Source organism: Notamacropus eugenii, chromosome 5 (assembly GCF_028372415.1).
Source record: "Notamacropus eugenii isolate mMacEug1 chromosome 5, mMacEug1.pri_v2, whole genome shotgun sequence".
Taxonomy (NCBI): domain Eukaryota; kingdom Metazoa; phylum Chordata; class Mammalia; order Diprotodontia; family Macropodidae; genus Notamacropus; species Notamacropus eugenii.
This window is the reverse complement of record NC_092876.1, coordinates 22,106,854-22,129,388: the sequence shown is the minus strand read 5'-3', so window position 1 is coordinate 22,129,388 and position 22,535 is coordinate 22,106,854. Positions and strand designations below refer to the sequence as shown.

Sequence of the window (22,535 nt, the reverse complement as noted above, 5' to 3'; positions counted from 1 at the left end):
AGTACATATTTATAGTAAGAACAATGAAAATGTGATTATATCAATAGATAGAGAAAAAGCTTTTGATATGAGACAATACTCTTTCCTGTTACACATATACACACAGAGTGACAGACATGAAAACATAAGAATTACTGTATCTTTCCTTTATGTGATAATTATTAATTTTCTAAAGCCAAGAGCCAGCATTATATGTAAAAGGAACAACTAGAGGCCTTGACACTAAGATCAAGGGAAAAGCAAACATGTCTACCACTACTTATTATGCTGTGAGAAATTCTAGGTAAATCAATAACATTAGAAAAGGAAGTTGAGAAAACAAATAAAGAGGATTTCATTTCAAAGTTTCATTTAGAAAATTCTTCACAAATAAAGTAAAGGTTTATTTAGAGAGCTCTAGAGAGTCAACTAAAAATTAATTGAGATTTTCTTTGCAGACACACTGACGTCAAGTCTCAAGACAGTCTCTTATCAAGCTGCTGCTGCTGACTAGACAAGATGATGCTGAGCACCAAAGAAGAAGTCTTTGTGGTAAAGATCCAGGGCTTGCCTTGGTCATGCTCATCCAGTGATGTCCAGTACTTCTTCCCAGAATGTAAAATTGAAAATGGGACATCAGGCATCCATTTCATCTATACTAGTATGGGAAGACCAAATGGAGAAGCATTTGTTGAACTTGAATCTGAAGATGAAGTCAAACTGGCACTGAAAAAGAATAGAAGACTATGGCACACAGATATGTCAAAGTTTTCAAGTCAAATAAGGTTGAAATGGATTGGACATTGAAGCATACTTCTCCAAGTAGCCTTGACACTGCCAGCAATTGCTGTGTGCACTTTAGAGGATTCCCATTTGACTGCAACAAGGAAGATGTAATTCAGTTTTTTTCAGGGTTGGAAATTATGCCAAATGGAATAACATTGCTGGTTGAATTTCACAGGAGGAATACTGGGGAAGCCTTCATGCAATTTGCCTCCCAGGAAATAGCTGAAAAGGCTCTAAAGAAACACAAGGAAAGAATGGGACACAGGTACGTTGAAATCTGCAAGAGCAGCCAAGCAGAAGTACACACTTATTAAGATACTCCTCAAAAACTAATGACTAGGCATTGTCCAGGTCCTTATGATAGACCTCAGGCTGGCAGATACCATGACAATCTTGGTAGAGGAACTGGGATTGAAGGAATGAGGTGTGGTGCCTATAAAATTAGATATACATATTATTATGACTAAGATGGATATAGTAATGAATATTACTTTGGAAGAGACCTCAGTTACTATTTTGGAATGGCTGGTCATAGCTATGGAGCCAGCTGGTCTACCTTCCAGAATCCAGCAGGTCATTTAGTACACATGACTTACAAAGCTACTGAAAATTATATCTGTGATTTTTTTCTCACCACTCAAACTTGTGGGAGCATACATTGGGATTGGACCTGATGGCAGAGTGACTGGAGAAGCAGATGTTGAATTTGCTACTCATAAAGATGCTGTGGCAGCTATGTCAAAAGACAAAACAAATGTGCAACAGAGGTACATAGAACTCTTCTTGTATTCTATAGCTCAAGCAGACAGTAAAGCTTATGATCCTCAAATGATGGGAAGCATGGGCTTGTCAAACCAGTCTAGTTATGGAAGTCCATCTAGCCAGGAGTTGAATGAAGCTTATGGAGTACAATAGTACTATAGTCAGCAACTACGACCAGGTTTTACAGGAAAATTTTAGCAATTTTTCAACCACAAATTACACAGAGAACCAAGGAGAAGTGAACACCAGCAGCAACAACTTGGGGAGCTTTGCATCTATGGGAATGAATGCAATGGAAGAAATGTCAGGCATGTCCACTACAGGAAGTGAATCAGTAATATAGCCCAATTATTGATCCTTAGTCAACTTTTTTAAAAAGAAAAACAAATAAAATGACACTTTGCAATACAAGCTTATGGTTTATGCTTAACATTATTGTAATCAGAATGGTTTTTCTTTTACTCTTAAGTTTGATATTTTTAGAACACAGCAAAGTATTCATTCCTGATATAATAAGTAAGCTGAATAAAGATGAGTGTTGAGGCTAAAACAATCTCAGTTCTGTTATATATTATTCTTATGCCAGAAATGCATTTTGGAAGACATGGTTTTTAAAAATAAGTTTAGTTTTTCAACTACATGTTAAAAAAACCAATTTTGAACATTTTATTTTTAAAACTTTGAGTTCTGAATTCTTTCCATAGTTCCCTTCCCCCCTACTCTAAAAGAGAAGGTAACTAATTTGCTGTGCATTATACATGCACACTCATGCAGAACTTATTTCCATAGCCACGCTGCAAAAGAAGACAGTGGGTCATGAAGAATCAGACATGACTAAAATGACTCAACCACAAAAGGAAACAGACAAAAACACCAATAAAAATCAGTTTTAAAAAGCATACTCTGATCTGCATTCAAACCAACTCAATTCATTCTTTGTAGGTAGACATTCTCTGCGGAAAAGACTTTCATAATTCTTTCAGAATTGTCTTGGATCATTGTATTCCTCCGAAGAGCATTCTTGCTTTCCTCTGCTCTCCCACATGGAGAAGGACACTAATTTTCTACAGTGTATACACATGTGGTAATACAGAACTTATTTCCATATTAATCATGTTGCAAAAGAAAACAATGGGTCATGAAGAGTGAAGCATGATTGAAATGAATCAACAAACTAAAAGAAAATACACAAAAACCTCAAGAAAAATAAAGTTAAAAGAAGCATGCTTTCCTCTACATTCAGATTCAATCAGTTCATTCTCTAGGGATGGATAGCAATTTTCATCAGAAGTCCTTCAGAATTCTCTTGATGCAGCATTGCTGAAAATAGCTAAGTCATTCATAGTAAATAGTCATACAATATTGCTGTTACCATGTACAGCGATTCTGCTCACTGCACTTTGTGTCACTTCATATGTCTTGCCAGTTTTTTTAAACCACTGTTCCTCATTTCTTACAATACAGTAGTATTCATTTAATATCATATACCACAGATAGTTCAGACATTCACCAATGAATGAGCGTCCCCTGAATTTTTAATTCTTTGCCAGCATAAAAAATGCTGGCATAAGCATTTATGAACATATAGATGCTTTTTCCTTTTTCTTTGATCTCTTTGGGATATAAACCTAATCGTGGTATTGCTGGATCAAAGAATTTGAAGTTTTATAGTCCTTTGGACACAATTCCAAATTTTTTTCCAAAAAGTTTAGTTTGGTTCACACCTCCATTAATAGTTCACTGGAGTCCCAATTTTTCCATATCCCCTCCAACAGTTGACATGAATGAAATAAACAAACAAGGAACTGTGCAATTCAAGAGGGAAACATGGCATGTCCTAGTTTATTTCCTTTACTATCCTATAAGGCACATTTAAGATTTTTTTAAATCAATGAGGACAGTTTTCAGAAACAATACAGATAGTTTAGGACTTTGGTCTTGGTGTTTATATTAAATTGTGAGGCATTGATTTAAATATTTCATTGGACTGGAATTTCCAATTAGGTATGTCATATTAAGTGAAACTTGTAAAATCAACCTTTCAAAAATTGAAGATCCAAAATAATGAGGTAGATGCAGAAGTCAGTCAAGTCTCTATTTTTTAATTGATTTTTCTAATAATAAGATGATGAGATCTGATTGGATGAGGCATAATTCAATTGAGGGAGGAGATGGCTGCTCTTTTCTGTATTGCTCATGAGATTTATCCAGAGGAACTTGGCAGTACTCTGATTTAAGGGAAATTCTTGTCCCTTTAATAGCATAACATTTAACACTGGTTTAAGGGTGATTGTGAGGTTAAAAGAAATTGCACTGTATCATTAATTTGAGAATGGAAGAAATGTTGATTTGCCTAGCAGGAAAGCAGTGGAGGGGGAAGAAGGATTAGAGTCATAAAAAGTTATTAGCAGAAAAGTAGTTTTTTTGTGATGCAGAATATTCATGAAGAAAATCAATACCTCCATTCCTACGGTCCCAGAGTTGGAAGTTGCCCCGTGTACATGATCTATCCTCATTTACATGACTCCTTGCTAGATTTCTCTGTGTATGATCCATCTCCCCCACTGCTATAGCAGAAGAATGCTATCCAGGTTAGTATGTGGACAGTGATATATTGATCATTATTGTACTTCCCTTATCTTGGGCATTTGTGGTGCTATAATTATTCTTGGTTTTTTCCTTATCATTAAATAAAAGTTTTACATTTAAACTACTGGTGGTATTATGATTAATTTTGTACACATTGGAATTATGGCAATATCAGGAACTACAGTCATAGGTAGCCCTACCTTCTCATTCCATCCCACACAAATACACACAATCTGACCAAAAAAAGAGGAATAACTCTTAACTTTGTCCCTGCCTAATACCACCATAGTTTCTGTGGCTGTAAACTACTCCATACCTGTTGATGTCACCTGTCTCCTAAATGCTGAACCCAAAAATCAGAGTTCCCCATACCTGTAAACACTGCCCACCAAATGACTCAAACTGCCTTTACTAGGTCACCATTCAATACCTGGCAAGAACAACAGGAGGCATGATTATTCATTTAGTCACCAGTCCAGAGACTCCAGCCATGAGAGTAGAAGCCACCTCAACTTGGCTAGAAGTCACCTCAACCAGGGCAGATTGATGTCAGCACCTTTTGACAAGCAACACCAATGACCAGGTCCCCTGACTTGGCCTCTGTGAGCCTCCTTCCCATGGGCCTGTACATACTTCATTCTCATTCAAGAGGGCCCACAGATCGTTCCCTTGCTGGCAATGTGGGTTTCATGTGCTTTGCCAATGTAGGTTGAACTGAAGGCCATCTAGAGCCACTCCCTAATGACAGAAGTAAACCCCAGGGAGTCATAGATAGACATCCCACAACCTGTTAGTTACCTTTTTCTGTAAAAGGGTTGATAGTGTGATCCCTTTGGAAACTAACTCCTAATGCTCTGGGGGTAGGTACATGCCGAAATTCACATCCCTCACTCTCTTGCTTTTCCCTTTCTCTAAAGGAGAGCTGGATGGAAGGGAAATCAACTAGAGTAGGAAAGCCAGCCAGCCTGTGTCTGCCTACTCTTCCTCTTTTTCTTTTTTAGTTTTCAATATTCACTTTTAAAAGATTTTGAGTTCCACTTTTCCCCTCTCTTCCTTCCCTTCCCCTTCCCCAATATAGTAAGCAATCTGATATACACTATACATGTAAAATCATGTTAAACATATTTCCACATTAGTCATGTTGCAAAAGAAGAATCAGGAACAAAGGGAAAAACCATGAAAATGAAAGAAAATAGTACGCTTCCATCTGCATTCAGGCTCCATAGCATTTTCTCTGGATGTGGACATATTTTCCACCATAAGTCTTTTGGAATTGTCTTGTATCATTGTATTGCTGAGAAGTGCTAAATCCATCAAAGTTGATCATCTCACAATGTTGTTGTTATGTTGTACAATATTCTCCTGGTTCTGCTCACTTCACAACTGTCTTTATTCCCCAATTATTTAGATCTTATCTTGTTTGTGTGAAAAGTGCTTTGTAATTATGTTCATATAGTTACTGGGGTTTTTTGGCAGGTAGATTCCCAAATATTTTATATTATCTATAGTTATTTTTTTAATTTCTCATAAAGTCATTAGCTTCTATTTGTTTAATTCTAATTTTTAAGGAATTGTTTTCTTCAATGAGCGTTTGTACTCCTTTTCCATTTGTCCAATTCTCCTTTTTAAGGAGTTCATTTTCTTCTGTGAATTTTTGTGCCTCTTTTTTCATGTGGCCACTTCCAGTTTTTAAAGATTTTTTCTCCTCATTGGCTTTTTGTATTTCTTTTATCATTTGACCTAGTCTGCTTTTTAAGGTGTTATTTTTCTCAGCATATTTTTTGCATCTCCTTTTCATGATTTTCTTGCATTACTCTCATTTCTCTTCTATGGTCAGAATTTTTTTCCCCTTGTTTGTTCATTTTCCCAGCATACTGTTTATTTTTACCTCTTTGTTAAAGTAGGGCTCTGCTTCCAAGGTGAAATTCTCACAGTCCCAAGCCTCAGAGGTGTTGTGTAGCTGTTTTCAGAGAAACTTTTAAGAACCCATGAGTATTCTGTTCTACCAAGGTGGCATGATCTAAGGAGAGGTATTTCCTACTCTCCTGGACTGTGGTCTGGTCTGTGAGTGACCACAAGTATTCTTTTCTGCCTTCAAACTGTGAGTCAGGTCCGGACTACACTGTGACCACAAGCTCTGGTGTTCTAGTGCTCCTCCTTCCTCCAGGACTGTCACCCAGGACTGCAACCTGAATTGGAGTATGAGAAAAGAATGAGAATCCTGCCTCAGTGTTAGTAAAAAGAACCATGTAATCTCCTTCTGACCTGTTGTTTGAGCCCCTTACCATCTCTGGGCTGAGAGCTCTGGAAGCTGCTGAAAAACGGAGGTCTTTAATCTAGACAATTGAGTCGTACCTGGGAGTGCACACAGCAAGTACTGGAGTACCCCAGAAGGAGGCTGGGAATATGGGAACTATATAAGGTACTAAGGCAGAGGAAGCATCCAAGCTGTAGGTGAGAGATTCACAAAATAGTCAGAAACTGAGAGTAACAATGTCTGGTCAGTCTCAGGCAATTCATTGGCCTGGGAAGGAAGACAAAGTCAGTTTCAATCCATTTGTAGCTAAATGTTTGTCAAGTGTTCACTTGACATAGCACTTGGCTTGTAGTAGGTACTAAATAAAGGTTTATTCCTTTCTCTTTCTCCCATTCTCCAGAGAAGACAGAGGGTAGTTATGGGACTCCTCCTAACCCCTACGGGAAAATGTAAGTGCCAGGAAAGAGTCTCAGCTAAGGTCAGTGGCAATTGAACTAAGGGAGGTATTGATGGCCTGGCCTGACCTATTATCTATTCTCCCTTAGTTGGATCAGCAACCACAGCATGAATGGAAAAAGACCCATTTTTATTGAACCTTGAAAAGGAGAAGTAGGTTAGGGCAGTTAGGAAGCTTTACAATTAGATGCAACTGGTGAAAGTGGGTTGAACTTCAGGTGTGGCTGATCTCAGGAGCTTATTGTAGCACCCAAGGCAAAAGCATGTTGAATGCAGTCAGATCATGATTTCAAACTGCCTGTTGTGTTAATAGACAAATTTTCAGCAGAAGAGCAAGACAATCTTGAGATGTGTATATTTGCAAAAGAATACGGTCTAGTGTCATCTCAGAGAGTTTACAATCACATTTCTAAAGGGGATCAAAGCACATGCTGCTGCCCTTTCTTAGACTCTGGTTGGCATGTACAGAGGCTGCTCTATGTTTGGATTTACAATCATATTTGCAAACATTTTGTCCACTTCTTAATAGAAGAATGTCATGCAAAACTGAAAAAGGGGATGGGAAATCACAGTGTCACTGAAAATAACTTGGCAGTGCTGGCTAGCTTCTGTACACTAGTGCAATCTCCAATATTTATTGCAGTTGTCAGAGAGGACACTGGTCCATGATAAGGCCCCTCCCTTACCTTGGCCCTGATTATGGGGTTCATCACTTTTCTATATCCTCCCTTATTTACCTTTTTCCTCATTTGCCTCAAAATCTTCTCCCTGTGGAAATGCTCTCCAACTCCCCCAACCCCAAGTGCCAATTGTGCCTCTGTACTCAAATTCCTCCCTCTACATATAGAATGAGTAAATGTTTCAAGCACTAAACGTCCCAGTGTAAGAGGTTACCTCTTGCCCAGTATAAGGCCCTCTTCAGGGCAGCTAGGTGGTATAGTAGAGAGAGAATTAGATACTTGGTCAGCTTCATAGGCCAAAGTTACCACAGATAAGACTTCCATTTCAGAGTTAAGAGTACCCACTAAAATGGGCTGGAATTGTGCAAGCCTCCAAAGTGATGACCCCATCATAGAGCAATGATTTTTTTCTTTTAAAGAGATAGTCTTTATTTTAAGCATTTTGAATTACAGATTTCAAATGTCATAGATTGCAGAATGTCAAGTCTTGTTTAAAAGAAAACTACTTTTGATTGGTGAGCACAAAAATGAAATAATCTCTAAGACTGGGACACATGCAGCTCAGTGAACTTTATTTATTTTTTGGCTTTTCTTTCTGTTGCCCAAGTTAATAAAAGGAAAATTCTTTGCCTTCATTTTAATTCAACATTAGTAACAACAGCCAAAGATCTTGAAATCATAAAGTAATTGTTAGAGATATAAGGGTATCAGAAAATGGTCAAACCTCTTGTATTCTGAACAGAACTGGGACAGATATTGGAACTGTTCCCTTTTTGACAAGGAAAGGGTGTTAACTAACAATATTCAGTCAGTCCTCTGCATTTTATTAACACACATAATTAAATTACACATTTTTAAAATTAATCTATCCTCTTTAAACATCTCTTACATGTACAATACTTGAACTGTTTCATTTCAGTAGTTTAAGTAATTTCCCATTCATCAGTCAAACAGTAATTGAAGTAATACAACCCACCCAGGGGAAGTGATGGTCTCTTTAAGTTTTGTAGGGCAAATGAAACAGCAATCAGAACTGTAGAATTTATCATGAAGTTTCCCAGGAAAGGAGAGGAGACAAACTGGACAGTAACTGGAAGGGGTAAAAAATGCAAACGAAGGGTTTTGTTTTGTTTTATTGTGTTTTAAGGTTTGTTCATTTGTTTTTTGGAATTGAAAAGACTTGAACATGTTTGTAGATGCATGGTAAGGAAGCATGAGAATGCAAATTTCAGGAGGGTAGAGTTTGTCTTACTTAATATTATATATATATATGTATATGTATATATATGTATATATCCTAGTATCTTTAATGCTCTAAATACACTTCATTACTTGGCAAACAGCAGCTGATTAAACAGTGCTTATTGAACTGAATTAAATACAAGGTAATCAGATGAATAATCTGAGTCATTCTTGCTTTACTCAATTTCCAGAAAGTAATATTAACCTACTCTCTCTCTCTGCATCACAAAATATCTATAGTTTTTCACCTTAAAAATGTTTTCTCCTTTCTCAGAAAAAAGCAACAAGAATAGTTGAATAAAATATTGCAGGAGAATGTAACAAACTGTTACTGCACTGTAAGAATAAATATGAGAAATTCGGAGCAACATAGAAAAGGTGGAATGAAGTGATACAACTGAAGAAACCAGAGCCAAAAGAACAAAATGCACGACGATGGCAGCAATGTCAATAGCCTAGAAAGGCAAAAAAAATTCTGGTCAAAAACAACAGTCAATGTTACTACCAACCACCCTGTCAAAGTTAAAAGTCATATCCCTCCTTCAAGCAACTGAGAAACTAAGAGTTTTTCATAGAGTGTACTTCAGAAGGAGCTTGGGGGTAGGGGATGGAGGTGTTAATAGATTTGTTTACTGTATTAACAAATGCAAATAAAAGGTAACAAAGTAGATAAATGGAAATACTGTAAATCCCATTATTACTCTAAAATATGGCCAAATGTGCCATAAATGCACAACGACTAAGTTGGCATTTTGATACACTGGCAAAATTGGGTAAAAACCCAAGGCATGTTACATGTAAATGCTGCTTTGGACAAAGCTCCATGGTTTGAGACAATCATTATGACTTCTTTCAAAATTATTCATTTTTGTCTTCTTAACTATAGGTTCTACAAAGGAAACAAATACAAGAGGGAAAATATACCTCTTTGAAAATCCTACCTTGCAAGATCTTTTCTTAAGATCTCATCACCAGAGACCCATAGGATAAACTGGCCAAACAGCAGGTGCCCTTTCCCAAAATGTCAGTGGAGGACACATAATATCATGGTACACAGAGGTGTTCAACAGAAACATAAAAATCACTCTAAAATGATCTTGGGATAAAGTGACAAAAACCCAACTACAGTCATTTTCACAAGTTTCCAACAAGGTCTTCACTTTTTTGAGATTTTCCTTGTTCCAGAAATTTTGTTCCCTGCTTTGTAATGCCTAGAAATAAAATGGCCAAGCTGGCAAAAAAAAAAAAAAAAAAGAGAAAGAAAATCATCCATGCTCTCACAAGTGGCTGTTAAGGTCACAATTCCCACAGTTTGTTAAAGCATGAAGAGAAAACAAATTTCATTAAAGATCCATTAGTAAAATGTAACATATACATAAAGTAAATGAAATCACCTAAGACAAATAAGACTTTGCTGGTTTAAATGCAGTGATAGGTTAATTCCAACTATTCTGGGCTAAATATTATAAGCCCTTGTTGTTAAAACACTTCCCTCTACTTTCTGGTAATATCTCAGAATTCTTCATTATACAGATGAAGGCGTCTTTAAGAGATTTCTGCTGTACCAAATTCACAGTAAAAACATTATTACTATTAATTTTCAGACAATTTTCTTTATTTTTCAGACAATTCACTTTGTTCTTTTAATAACTCAGTCTAGAATCATTTAATCTATAACCTAAATAAATCTAGATTTTTAAAAAGATTTGAAAAAGAATATGCCACTTTACCAGTTTCTTTTTAAATTTTTTTCACTTTAAACTTAAATACAAAACAGAAAAAGAAAAAAAGAACATTTCCATGTACACATCAGAGTATGAGAGGATTCAATATAAAAGAATAAATTTCCATTTCTCAAAAAGCCATTTAATAAATTCTACACATTGTTTTCAAAGTAACAGTTTTTCTGTGCTTCTTCAAGGTTTTCTTTTGTTCTCTGTTGTTTACTTTTTATTTTATTTTTCCCTCCCTCTGTTTTCCCACCCTAGAGAAGGTTACAATTGAATGTGAATACACACACATATGCCTATATATACGAACATAGATACACATACATACACATACACACATATGTAAGACTATACTATGCATATTTCCATTAGTCAGTTCCTTCTCTGAAAGTAGATAACATCTTCCTTCTTATGTCCAAGATTTTCTAAGTTAAACAACTCATCATTTCTTACAGCACAGTAGTATTCTATCACAATCATATCCTATCTGATAGATTGTCTATGAAAATCCTTTCTCAATTTTCTGCATTCCTCCTAATCATGGCTACACTTGTTTTATTTATACCAGAAATTGTTAATTTAAAATAATTGAAATTATCCATTTTACACTTCAACAATGTTCTTGCCTTATAATATGGCTTAAGGTCTGGTACTGTTGAATCTCCTTCCTTTACATTTTCCCCTTACTTTCTTTGAAATTCGTGACCTTCTGTCCTTCCAAATGAATTTTGTTACTTTTTCTAACTCAATATATTTTTAATAATTTAGTTGGGAACATATTTAATAAATAATTACTTATGTAAAATGACTAATTTTGGCTTCCAAAAATTATCTTGTTGGCTTCCAAAAGTCCAAGTCTGACCTCCTTCTTAATAAATTCTGGTGGTTTTCTATCAGCTCCAGGATCAAATATAAAATCATTTTTGATGTTCAAAGATCTGCCCCCTTCTAGTCTTCTTACATATTAAGTCCCTTTCCCCACATACTCTTTAATACTTTAATATGTCTTACTGACTTGAGTTGCAGAAGCTACTCCAGCTTCTTATTGTAGGCATTTTCTGTGGCTGTCTGCCATTCCTAGAACACTTTCCCTCCTCATCTCTGCCTCCTGACTTCGCTGAATTCCTTCAAGTCTCAGTTAAATTTCCACTTCTTCAAAAATTCTTTCCTAATTTCCTTAATACCTGAGCTTTCTTTCTGTTGACTATATTCTGTTTTTCCTGTTATTGTATCTAATTAATCTTTTTTTGTAAATATTTGCTGTTATATTGTCTTCCTCAATAGACTGTGAACTCCTTGATATCAGGGATTATCTTTGGCCTTTATTTGTTTCCCCAGCATTTAACATATAACATGGTACATAGTACACACTTAATGATACATACTTTTTCATTTTTAGTAAATTACAACAACAAAAAAATGAAGATTAGAAAATTTCTCGCAGTATTGCTATCATGTGGTTCTTGTAATATAAAAAAAAGAAAAGATTTTTTGAAAGATCTTAGGTAAAAACACATTTAATATGTGCCTTTTCTTAGGCTTATATCTATAGTTTAGGTATTTTAAAATGCCTTGGTTTCATTAAAATTCTTCCCCTCAAAGTGTACTTATGGAATGGCTCATGTGGCTGTCTCAACTTTGAAGATAAAATTGAAAATCTCTAAAAATGGGTTGGGTGGATAAACTTTCTGTCCTGAACTAAAAATAAGGTCATCATGCCCTCTCTCTGAGAACTCTCCTCCACTTTCATGTTGCAAACAAGAACACAAGGTGCGAGGACTGGCTTATTGTTAGACTCAAGCAGACAGAAATTACTGCACATTTGACTACTGATTGACCTGCTGTAAGCATAAGCAATTTGATATTTTTTGCTGCTTTTTTTCTTGGAGTTCAGTTAACAGGCTCATGCTAAATTGTAAACATCTGAAGGATTAATATCCTTTGAACCTTGGTAATTCACAGTTATGCTATGTCATGTCAGTTGTCATGCCTTTTGACTCTGAACCTATTAATTAGAAGTGTATATATATATGTGTGTGCGCGTGCGCATGCACTTGTGTGTGTGTGTGTGTGTGTGTGTGTGTGTGTGTATTCTGAGTTGAGATATTGCCTTGAGGTTCACTCATGGAAGGATGTTTAGTCATTGTTAAGCCTCCACCCCACCCCTTGTGAATGTGAATCACTCATCAGGGCTTGGAGAAGAAACCTCTGATAGAGGAGACTTATGACACCAAACCTTGTGAGAACACTGGAACACTTGACTGGAATTAAGTACTAATGGAGAACATGGATTTAGTGAGACTGGGATATTTATCTGTTATTTTCAGGTTATTGTGTTATTTTGCTGTGCCTAGAGCCGAGGCTGGAGTGACTCCTCCCCATGTACTGCTGGGGGAGAACAAGTTGCCCTGAAATTGCCATGGTGTGGATCATAAATGGAGGCTAGGGGCAGGAAACCCTGAAGTCTACTATGCCAGGATGCAGGCAGGAGCAGGGAGAGTTTGGAATGGAGCTTACCCCTTCCCTTGTGAAGTGGGACATGGAGCAGGAGCAGAGAGCTACCTGTGTGAACCCAGACAGAAACTGGGGAGCAATCAGCTCCTGGACCTGCAGGAGGAGGAAAGTGGAGTTTGGGACTCCACCTTGAGCTGAGATGGAGACTTTGCAGCAGTGCAGGAGCAATGAGCTTCCTTTCCTCTTGTGTCCCCCTGGAATGGCTTGAAACCTAGGAGTTGGAGATGTCTATGGTGGGAGGGGGAAATGCCATAACCCCCAGGGACCCACCCTTTTTGCTTTGCTGGCTAGATGCCCCTCAGAACTTGGAAGCAGGGACTGGAGCCATGTTAGACCTTGGACTCTGACTTATTAGAGCATGTGTGCACCTGAGAGTGCCAGGAGTGCCAAGCAGCATGGGGAGAGGAAGAAAGACTCACCCCAAGAGGACTCTACTTCAGTACTGTGTTTTCACTTGAAGGGATTATAACCTACTGTGACCGATGGGTGGAAGGTGTTATGTTTTCTGCTACCCTTGTGGATGTGCTATATAAGAAAAGAGACCTTGGTCTGTGATTCCCTGATTATATAAGCAAGTATTTTGGAACAGTGTATGTTATGTTATATACTTTTGTCTCTGTTTAAAGTCATGTAGCCATCCTGGTAATAAGTTATTATTGATTTTGAAGTTATATTGTGAATGCTTTAGTTTGGTTTTGAGTAAATAGAGGACTTATTATGCCTTGCAAGTCAATCCCTTAAAATATAAATATATTCACAGCAGCAACCCTCAGATGTGCTGTGTTGCTTGGCATTATACCTGCCTATGTACTAGATAATTAATGTGTACCAAACTTCATTTAGTCAATGAATGAAATTCTTTCCTAATCAGGCAAAGCTTGACAAGTTTCATTTTATCCAGATATGCAAGGATGACAAACATTCTTAATCTCAATCTCCTTGTTATCCATAAATGGGGAGTTGTAGTCTGGATCACTGAGTGATTGACTCCTCAGATTCTCCTCTTCCTCTGTCCCCAGGAATCTATGCAGCAGCTACTATCAGATATCAAAGCAAAGGTTGAGCTCTGGGCTCTGGATCTGGGTATGCACACCACACTGGGCCAGACTACTGCTTGGGGATAAAAAAGTCTGAACAGTTATGTTAGATAATGAAGAAATGGAACCCCACCAAGGTTAAGTGAATCACTCATGATCACATAGGTCATAAATTTCAAAGTGAGAATTTGAAGTCAACTGTTTTCACTCTAGGCACTGATCTTTCTACTCTCCCACTATGCTTTTATTATGAATTACCTCTGATAATCATGATTAGCCAATTCTATAAGGAGAAAATCAGAACATGTTAGTTGTCTTCTGAAGTTATTAAGTTTTAGAGACAGAATTCAGAGCTAAAATTAGGCACATCAGCAGACACAGCATCTTTAATGACATTGGTCCTATGCAGGAAGTCTTAGTCAATGACTAAAGTGACAGGAAAGGAAATGAAATCAATGGGAGGGAAGATTCTCTTTAGTGGAAGCTCAGGAAAGCCTAAAAATCCAAGTCAACCCAAAAAGAAATCTGAAAACCCCTCACTGAGGCTTTGGCGTTCCCCTCATCTCCATCCTTCAGTGATCTTGTTGAACTCTCATATCTCTTTCTCCCTAAGAACCTTCTCTCTCAAGCTGCTCCCAGTTGTATTTCTAAAGTTGTTCTTTGGTTATGCCTGTTAATAATGAATAATTGTTGATGGATATGTTATGGTTAATCCTTAAAAATAGCCAATGATGATTTATTTACATCTGGTACAAAGTTCAAACCTTCAGTGATACTTCTGAGATCCCATGAAGTCAATGTTCCTTGTGTTGCAGCTGACAAGATAATCACATCTCTAGGGGCAGATGGAATCTTGACTAATTGACTGCTATTTATCACCACCTATATCCATACTCTGAGTAGTGGAGCTCAGCTTTACACCTCTCCAGCAGAGTGTAGCGTGGTGATAGTCTACCTCTGTCTGATTCTTCAACTTAGGGACATTGAGGCAGAGCATCACTTCTCTTCCTTGAGGTAAAAATATATGCAGAGTGGGATCCAAATACTCTATTTGCTGCCAATAAGGAAGGCATTCTGAAGTAGACCCTGGCATTTTTCCTCAGTATCTTGGTAAGACACTGTGTTTGCAGTCTTCCCTCCTTATCCAAGTCCCCATTGAGGTACATGTGGACTATTGCAGTGTTCCCCTAGTTGGTCTTCTTGATCTAAAGCCTCTTTGTAGTCCCTTGTATGCATTCTGCCAAGTATATTTTTAATCCCAATGCCAGTTTAATCATATCTATGCCCTTTTATTTCATAGATCCATGGATTGGCTCAGGAGGTATTGCTTCTTTCATTCTATTTGTAGTTCTTGTTGATTGATTGATATAGAGTGGGAAGTAACCTAAGAAGTCATCTGGCTAAACCCTCAGAAAGAGAAAAAAGTGCAGGCAGCCTCTATCACTTCAGCAAAATGAAATGCAAAATCCCTCTTTCTTTGCCATCCTTAGACTGCATCTGTAACAAATGTTAAACTTCCTAAAAGTTCATCTTCCTTTTTCTTTCACTGAACAAAGATTGTACTATTGCTTCATGATATTTCTTTTGCTTTCTGAATGCCAAATGGCTGAATAAAACCCCTTCTTCTGCCTTGGTTTCCCTTCCTTTTTAAAATTATTAGTATTAACTATAGTATCTCAATAATACTTCTCTATGACTGTATATTCTTTCCTGAAAAGGCTGCATATTGGAACCCAGTTTCTACTTGAAGAAAGAGAAATTCTTGGACTGGAGAGACACTTTTCTGTCTGTGGCACCTAAGTAGTTTCAAATAAGTCTGTTATTTTCTTTTCACTTAATCTCTGCAATTATTCATTTCCTGTTTGGAAATTGAGCTAGTAGGTGAGATACCTCCTTGTTTCTCCTGGAATCATGGTTACAATTTTCCCAACAGTTTAGAATCAAGATGACTGCTACTCTTCTGAGGTCACAGAGTGATGGAAATGAAACCAACACATTGGAAGTGAACCCCCTAGGTAAGGTTTCCTATCCCTGCCAGACCTCCCAGTTCAAGCCTTTTTGTCCTCTGGAGAAGTAAGTATTATTTTCCTTTAAAATTTCTTAGGTTCTATGATGCTACTTCAAACAAAGTTTAAGCCACAACTATAACCAAAGTAAATAACACAAAATTATCAAAATCTGCCTGAGTGGATAAGTATGAACAGAGATTATTTATTTGAAGAATGTATTCCAGGTTCCTGGAAGGAAACCTGGGAATAGGTTTTCTTCTGACATTTATCCTTTTGATCCTTTAAAATGGTCCTGTTGTGTTGGCTCCAGTTTATGCCAAAGATAGACTAGACTAAGGTTAAGGTGCCCTTTTAAGACAGAGAGTCTGGTTTTGTCTGAGTATAAATTAGCCTGTGAGCAAGCAACAGAGTAAGCCTATCCATAGAAGTACATTGAAAGTTATAGTGAAACATTTTATGGCCAGCCTGAATAGGTTAATCAGGATTATCTATAAAAAATCTTGATCTCTTATCCATTATACATGGTTTAGGAATAGCATATAAGGTTTCATTTAGCAATAGAAAGGTCTGGGGTCATTTGAATTGGATAAGTTTACCTACTTACAAGTTTTTAAAAGGGAGACGGCCAGACAAAGAGATTGGTTGTACATTTGGAGACATCTGTTATTTGAAGAAAGTATTTTTCTGTTCATTATTATCTCTGTTCTGTTTTTTTAATCTATTTTCTTTTTCTCTTTTGTTTGCCTCTAAATTCCTGCAATATTGTTGGATTTGAGAATTTCAGAATTTAACAAAAGATTTTCTGCAATCAATCTCTGGGGAGAATGAAAGAGATTAAGGCTGTTTTTAATTTGTTTTTATTTGGCATAGAATATGATATGTCAGCTTTGTGGATTGGCATTTTTTTTTTTTACTTATACTTTGATCATCCAAAGGCAAAAGGGGGAAAAAATAAGAATTTGTCAGATTAAAGATTTGAAGATTGCAAAAGATATGATTTTATCTCCATTCTTAGTTCCATCTGGGGAGTGGGGAGACAGAGAGAGACAGAGAGAGAGAGAGAGTTAGACAGACAGAGATGGAAAGAGACAGAGAGGAGAAGAAAGAGACACAAAGTTATAAAGACAGAGACAGAGAAAGGAACACATAGAGACAGACTGAAACAAACATATACACACAGAGCCTCATTCAATTTCTGTAAAAATTTATGTCATTGTAAACTATAATGACCCTGTTTGTAACTCAAGTATATCTGTTCAACATGAATTTTCAAATTATTATCGAGTGTGTTTTGTGTGTTTTTCATAAATTAAAATATCTTAGTGTATTTTTTAATTCAGCTCTTTTCCTTCCTAGATGCTTGAAAAAGCAAGATGGTGCAATCTGTACACAAATATACATCCAGATTTTTTTTTGGATCATTTTCTCACCTCCTCTTCCTTGTTCTATTTTCTGATCTGATTCTTCACATATATCAATATTATCAAAGTATGAGTATATTTACACACATATTTAACTTAAAAATTAAATATGTTGTTTTCATCTCCAAAATTATGATATTTGATAAGTAAAAATGTTTCCCCTCTGAAACTGTGGGATATAATATTCAATTTTTTAATAAAAAATAGGAAGTTCATTGTCCGTTTAGAGTTTATTGTAAGCATGAAGGACAGACAAAAGTCTTTTATGTTTTAAACTCTGAACTACCATTTATCCCCACAATATATATTTAAATAGCAATTTTTAAAGTTATAGTGGCCGGGCTAACCAGTGAAACTATCCCCATTCTTAGAGAACACTCGCATCTGTCCTTGTTGCTGGGTAACAGAGAAAATGTACTGAAATCCCTTACCTGTCCCCATTTCAATAAGTGGAGCTTTGGGGAGCTCATTTCTAGACATTGTGTAGCTGAAAGTACTCTGCTACTAATTAGCACATACATGAAATTTACCTAAATTAGTGAAGGAATTAGCAAGATTAATGAATCAAGACTTGTTCAATTACAATAGGGTTTACATATAATAGGGACATCCTTTCCTAGAATTGAGTGAAGTACATCTGCTCAGAGTTACTGAAGGGGAATACAGAGCAGATACTTTTTCCCCCTGATTAAACATGTGTACTGTGAGAAAAATAATACTTCAGTTTTCTTATGTTAAATCTGTCAGACTTGGATATACTTAGGTCCAAAAAGGCAATGATCAGGTGACTGGAAATTCCATCACAGCCTTCAAATTTCCACCAACAACTAGGTTCATTAGCAGAGTAATCAGCGACAATAGTATCTCTTGAAAGTTAGAAGCATGACATGTACTCTTTTTAAAAAAATTATTTCTTGTTACAGCTTTTAAGGAAATCTCTTTTCCAAATAATGATTGAGTAATCCTGATTGACTTATCATAAACACCATAGCAGATGGAGACTCATGAGTATCCTAGAAAAATCCAACCTCTCGGAGTTGTCCTTGCATTAACTGAGGACAGATATCCTCTAGGGATCCAATCTGCCAGTGCAAATGGGAGATGGAAGAATGATTTTTCTATTGATAGGTATAAAAAATAATAAAAGTAGAACAATGTCTACTTGCAAGAATGTTACATTCTTCTTCACGTAGTTAGTAAAATTTTTATTAAACAATTGGAGCAATTATTTGTGCTTGTGTGTTTTTTTCATAGATTTTACACAATCATTATATTTGGATCCAGAAAGGTTGTTTTGGCATAATTTATTCCAAACTATTTTTAAATGATGAATGAGAAGGGGGGGAATCATTCACATAGCACTTACTATGTAGGATTTATATGAGGAAATTCAGCCTAGCATGATTGGTTCAATGTCATAGCAGTTGTACTAGGTTGCACAACAAGGATGTTACCCCAATTTGTCATGACCCTGAATATAGCATTCTCTCTACATGAGCTCCTCAACAAGAAAACCAACTTTCTCCACTGATTCCCCACAAAACATTGTAATTTAATGCACCCGATTTCTTCTATTTTTGTTCTTTCTTGCTTTAAAATCATCACTTTTATGCTTCCATGCAATATCTCTTCAGTTTAATTTTTGAGTTATTTCTTTTCTTGTTTTTCTATTAATATGAATAATAGCAACAACAAAAATAACACCACTAATAATAATAACGTTAATCATAATAAAAATAGTGGTAGCAGCAGCAACAGTAGTAGTAGTGGTAGTGGTAGTAGCAGTAATGGTGGTAGTAGTACTAGTGGTGGTGGTGGTGGTAGTAGTAGTAGTAGTAGTAGTAGTAGTAGTAGTAGTAGTGGTAGTAGTGGTAGTAGTGGTAGTAGTGGTAGTAGTAGCAGTAGTAGTAGTAGTAGTAGTAGTAGTAGTAGTAGTGGTAGTAGTGGTAGTAGTGGTAGTAGTAGCAGTAGTAGTAGTAGTAGTAGTAGTAGTAGTAGTAGTAGTAGTAGTAGTAGTAGTAGCAGTAGCAGTAGCAGTAGCAGTTGTCTGTTGTTGTCATCCTTACAGACACAGGCATAGGTGTAGCCATAGTATTTGTCTGTGTCTGAGATTTCTCTGGTATAAGGAATTCCCATTGAGAAACTTGCTTTACCACGACAGATAAATAAATACTTTTGCTGAACTTTTGAGACTAAGAGAGGCACCTGAGATGCTGAGAGTGGGAGCAAATTGCTCAGTATCACAGAGCTGCTCTATCAGAGGTTACACTTGAACATATTTGTTCCTAAGGCAGTCACTCAAGGCATGACACTACACTGTTCCTGGGGTCATTTTTGTACATATTCACATATAAGGCTTTTGCAAGCATAGAAAAACAAATAATACCTTTCAAGTTCCATTTTCCCTATATATTCTTGATATTCTTGTCTATTGTTTTCATATGAATTTTGATAAGGCTTTACTTATTCTATCAAGTGAATTAAAAATTTTTAAATGCTATTGCTTTCAATCTATATATTAATCCAGGAACCTCATTAATTCAGATGAGCTTTTTAACCAACTGGTTTATTTCATCTACTTCTTGTCATGGTAATTTTGGTATTTTGACTCTCTAAAACTATAAGATTTATTTAGATTACCTAATTTCAAGGAAAATTATTGATAATTTTCATTTTAACCATGTTCTAATCTCTCATTTTTCCTTTCAAAATGTGGATATTTGCATATCCTTTTTCAAAGGGAAAATATTTTTGATAATTATCTTTCATTTCATGCTATTCTTTTCTTAATCCATTCATTCTTTTATTTTAAATTATCTTATTTGCTGAATTTCTATAGTTATCTTGGTTACTTTTCTTCCATTTTCAGTGGGTACATCACTCCTTTTGCTTAATATTTAACAACAAAATCATCTTTAAATTTTTTGCTAGCACGGGTCTTTAAAGTGATAAATTTTACTCAACTTTACATTTCAACAACATTCTAGAGTTTTTACATATGGCCATTATGTTGCTGAAATCTGATGTAATCTGACTTTTTTTATTATATGTCTTTTATGGTGGCATTTCTGTAGTAAAACTTCAGAATGAATTTATTTTCATTATACTTAGATCCATTATTTATTTGTTGCAATATGGTCTTAAATAGAATTAATCTATTTCTAAATATAATGTACACTTTTGGCCTAGCATATGAATAATGCATAATTTTCTTCCATGTTTATTTAAATAATACATGTAATTTGCCTTGAGCTTTCTTCATATAAATAGTAAATATGGTTTATTTAATGATCTATTCTGATCAGTTCTTTTTTTTATTGAATTTTAACTATTTTCAATAATTAATTGTCTTAACTTTCCTTCCATTCTGTATTTTTGGATTAAAATTGAGCATTTATTTTCTCAGCCTCATTGACTTCTTTCAGTGACTGAAAAGAACTCTCCCGACGGCCTGGTGAAATTGTGATGTTTTGCCTGTATTACTTTCTGTTATGTGGGTATCTGCCCTCTACCCACATTACCAAAGGAAAAATCAGGAAATACAATTCAAGTTGAGCATAACATCTTACTCATCTCATTAGTAAATGGTCTCTAGGAGTGCTCGAAAGTTATTCTTTCTTTTTTTTCTGTCTATCTTTCACTGTCTGGCTCCAAGAACAGTTCTACTTCAGCCAATGAGAGAATTATTTTTCTTGACTTAGTTCTAGGTATTGTCTTCATCGTGCAGACAGGAGCTGGTCTACTGGGAAACTTCTGCCTCCTTTATCACTGTACCTCCACTTTCCTAATTGGCAGCCGGATAAGGCCTGTAGACTCCATTTTTTTCCATTTGGCCTTGGCCAACTCCATGGGGCTAATTTCCAAGGGAGTTCCTCAGACAATGGTTGGTTTCGGACTGAAAAATCTGCAAGATCATGTTGGCTGTAGATTTATTACTTTTCTCCACCGAGTGGCCCGTAGTCTTTCTGTCAACAACACCTGCCTTCTGAGTGGTTTTCAGATTATCACCATCAGTCCCTTTGCCTGTTCCATAAGGTCAACACTCAAAACCCTTGCCTCAAGGTATCTTTTCCAATTCTGTTCTTTCTGCTGGATCTTACAGATACTGGCACGTATCAATATGTTTGTGAATATGCAGAACTTTACAAAAAACAATAACAACACAAGGATATGGAATTTAGGATTCTGTTTAGATTATGCTCCAGCCTCATTCAAAGACTCGCTATTTATAATCATGTACTCAGTTCCTGATTTTCTGTGTGTGGGATTTATGGTCATGGCCAGTGGCTACCTGGTGCATCTCCTGCAAAGACACCATCGACGAGTCCACCATATTCACAGCTCCAGCCAATTGTCAAGAAAAGCACCTGAAATTAGAGCCACCTATACCATCTTGGTGTTGGTGAGCACCTATGTCTCCTTCTACTCAGTCAATTCCATTTTCTCATTTTATCTCCTTCATTTTGATAAACATTATCAGTGGTTGATGCCCACCACAGTTTTCTTGGATGCATGTTATCCAGCCATCAGCCCATTTGTGCTTATCTGCTCAGATTACCAAATTCTGCATTTGTTTTACTCACTCTGGCAAAAGAAAAGATCCCAAGATTTTCTTTTCCTTAGATGTTCCACTGTCCAGCACTCTATTCCCACTTGTACAAAAAAGATATCTTTCAGTAGCTGATGAGAGCAGGATAGCGAATGACAGAATCAAAGAATAGCAGGACTTAGAAACTAGAAGGGATATTAATGGCAATAATAAATATTATATGGAGCATTTGAATAGAGCTTTAAAGTTTGAAAAATACTTTCTATATACTTTACATTTAGCCTGTCTGGATTGTTTTTTATTGTGAACCTCTCTATCTGCCTTCCTTTTGACCATTTTGAACTCTTCTTCCTGAAATATTTATTGTTTTTTCATTTTATTTTATAAATTTTTTGTCATAGAATTGAATGAGATGTCAAGAATAGCATTTTGTACTGACAATAGAGGGACAGTTGAGAAATGTCCATCAATTGCTTATACATATAAAATAAGGGAGAAAATTTTATGTTTTAGATGTGATCTAT

The 22,535-nt window shown here is 36.2% G+C and overlaps 1 protein-coding gene and 1 pseudogene across 1 annotated transcript; both read left to right on the top strand.

The window, feature by feature from the left end:
• The first annotated feature begins 498 nt into the window (after nt 1-498).
• On the top strand, nt 499-1,882 carry LOC140508362 (heterogeneous nuclear ribonucleoprotein H2-like; annotated as a pseudogene).
• Nucleotides 1,883-12,959: 11,077 nt separating this feature from the next.
• Nucleotides 12,960-22,085, top strand: LOC140507392 (vomeronasal type-1 receptor 3-like). The gene is given in 3 exon segments (XM_072615491.1): nt 12,960-13,109; nt 21,118-22,039; nt 22,042-22,085. Coding segments are annotated over 3 exon segments (1,116 nt in total).
• Nucleotides 22,086-22,535: the final 450 nt, after the last annotated feature.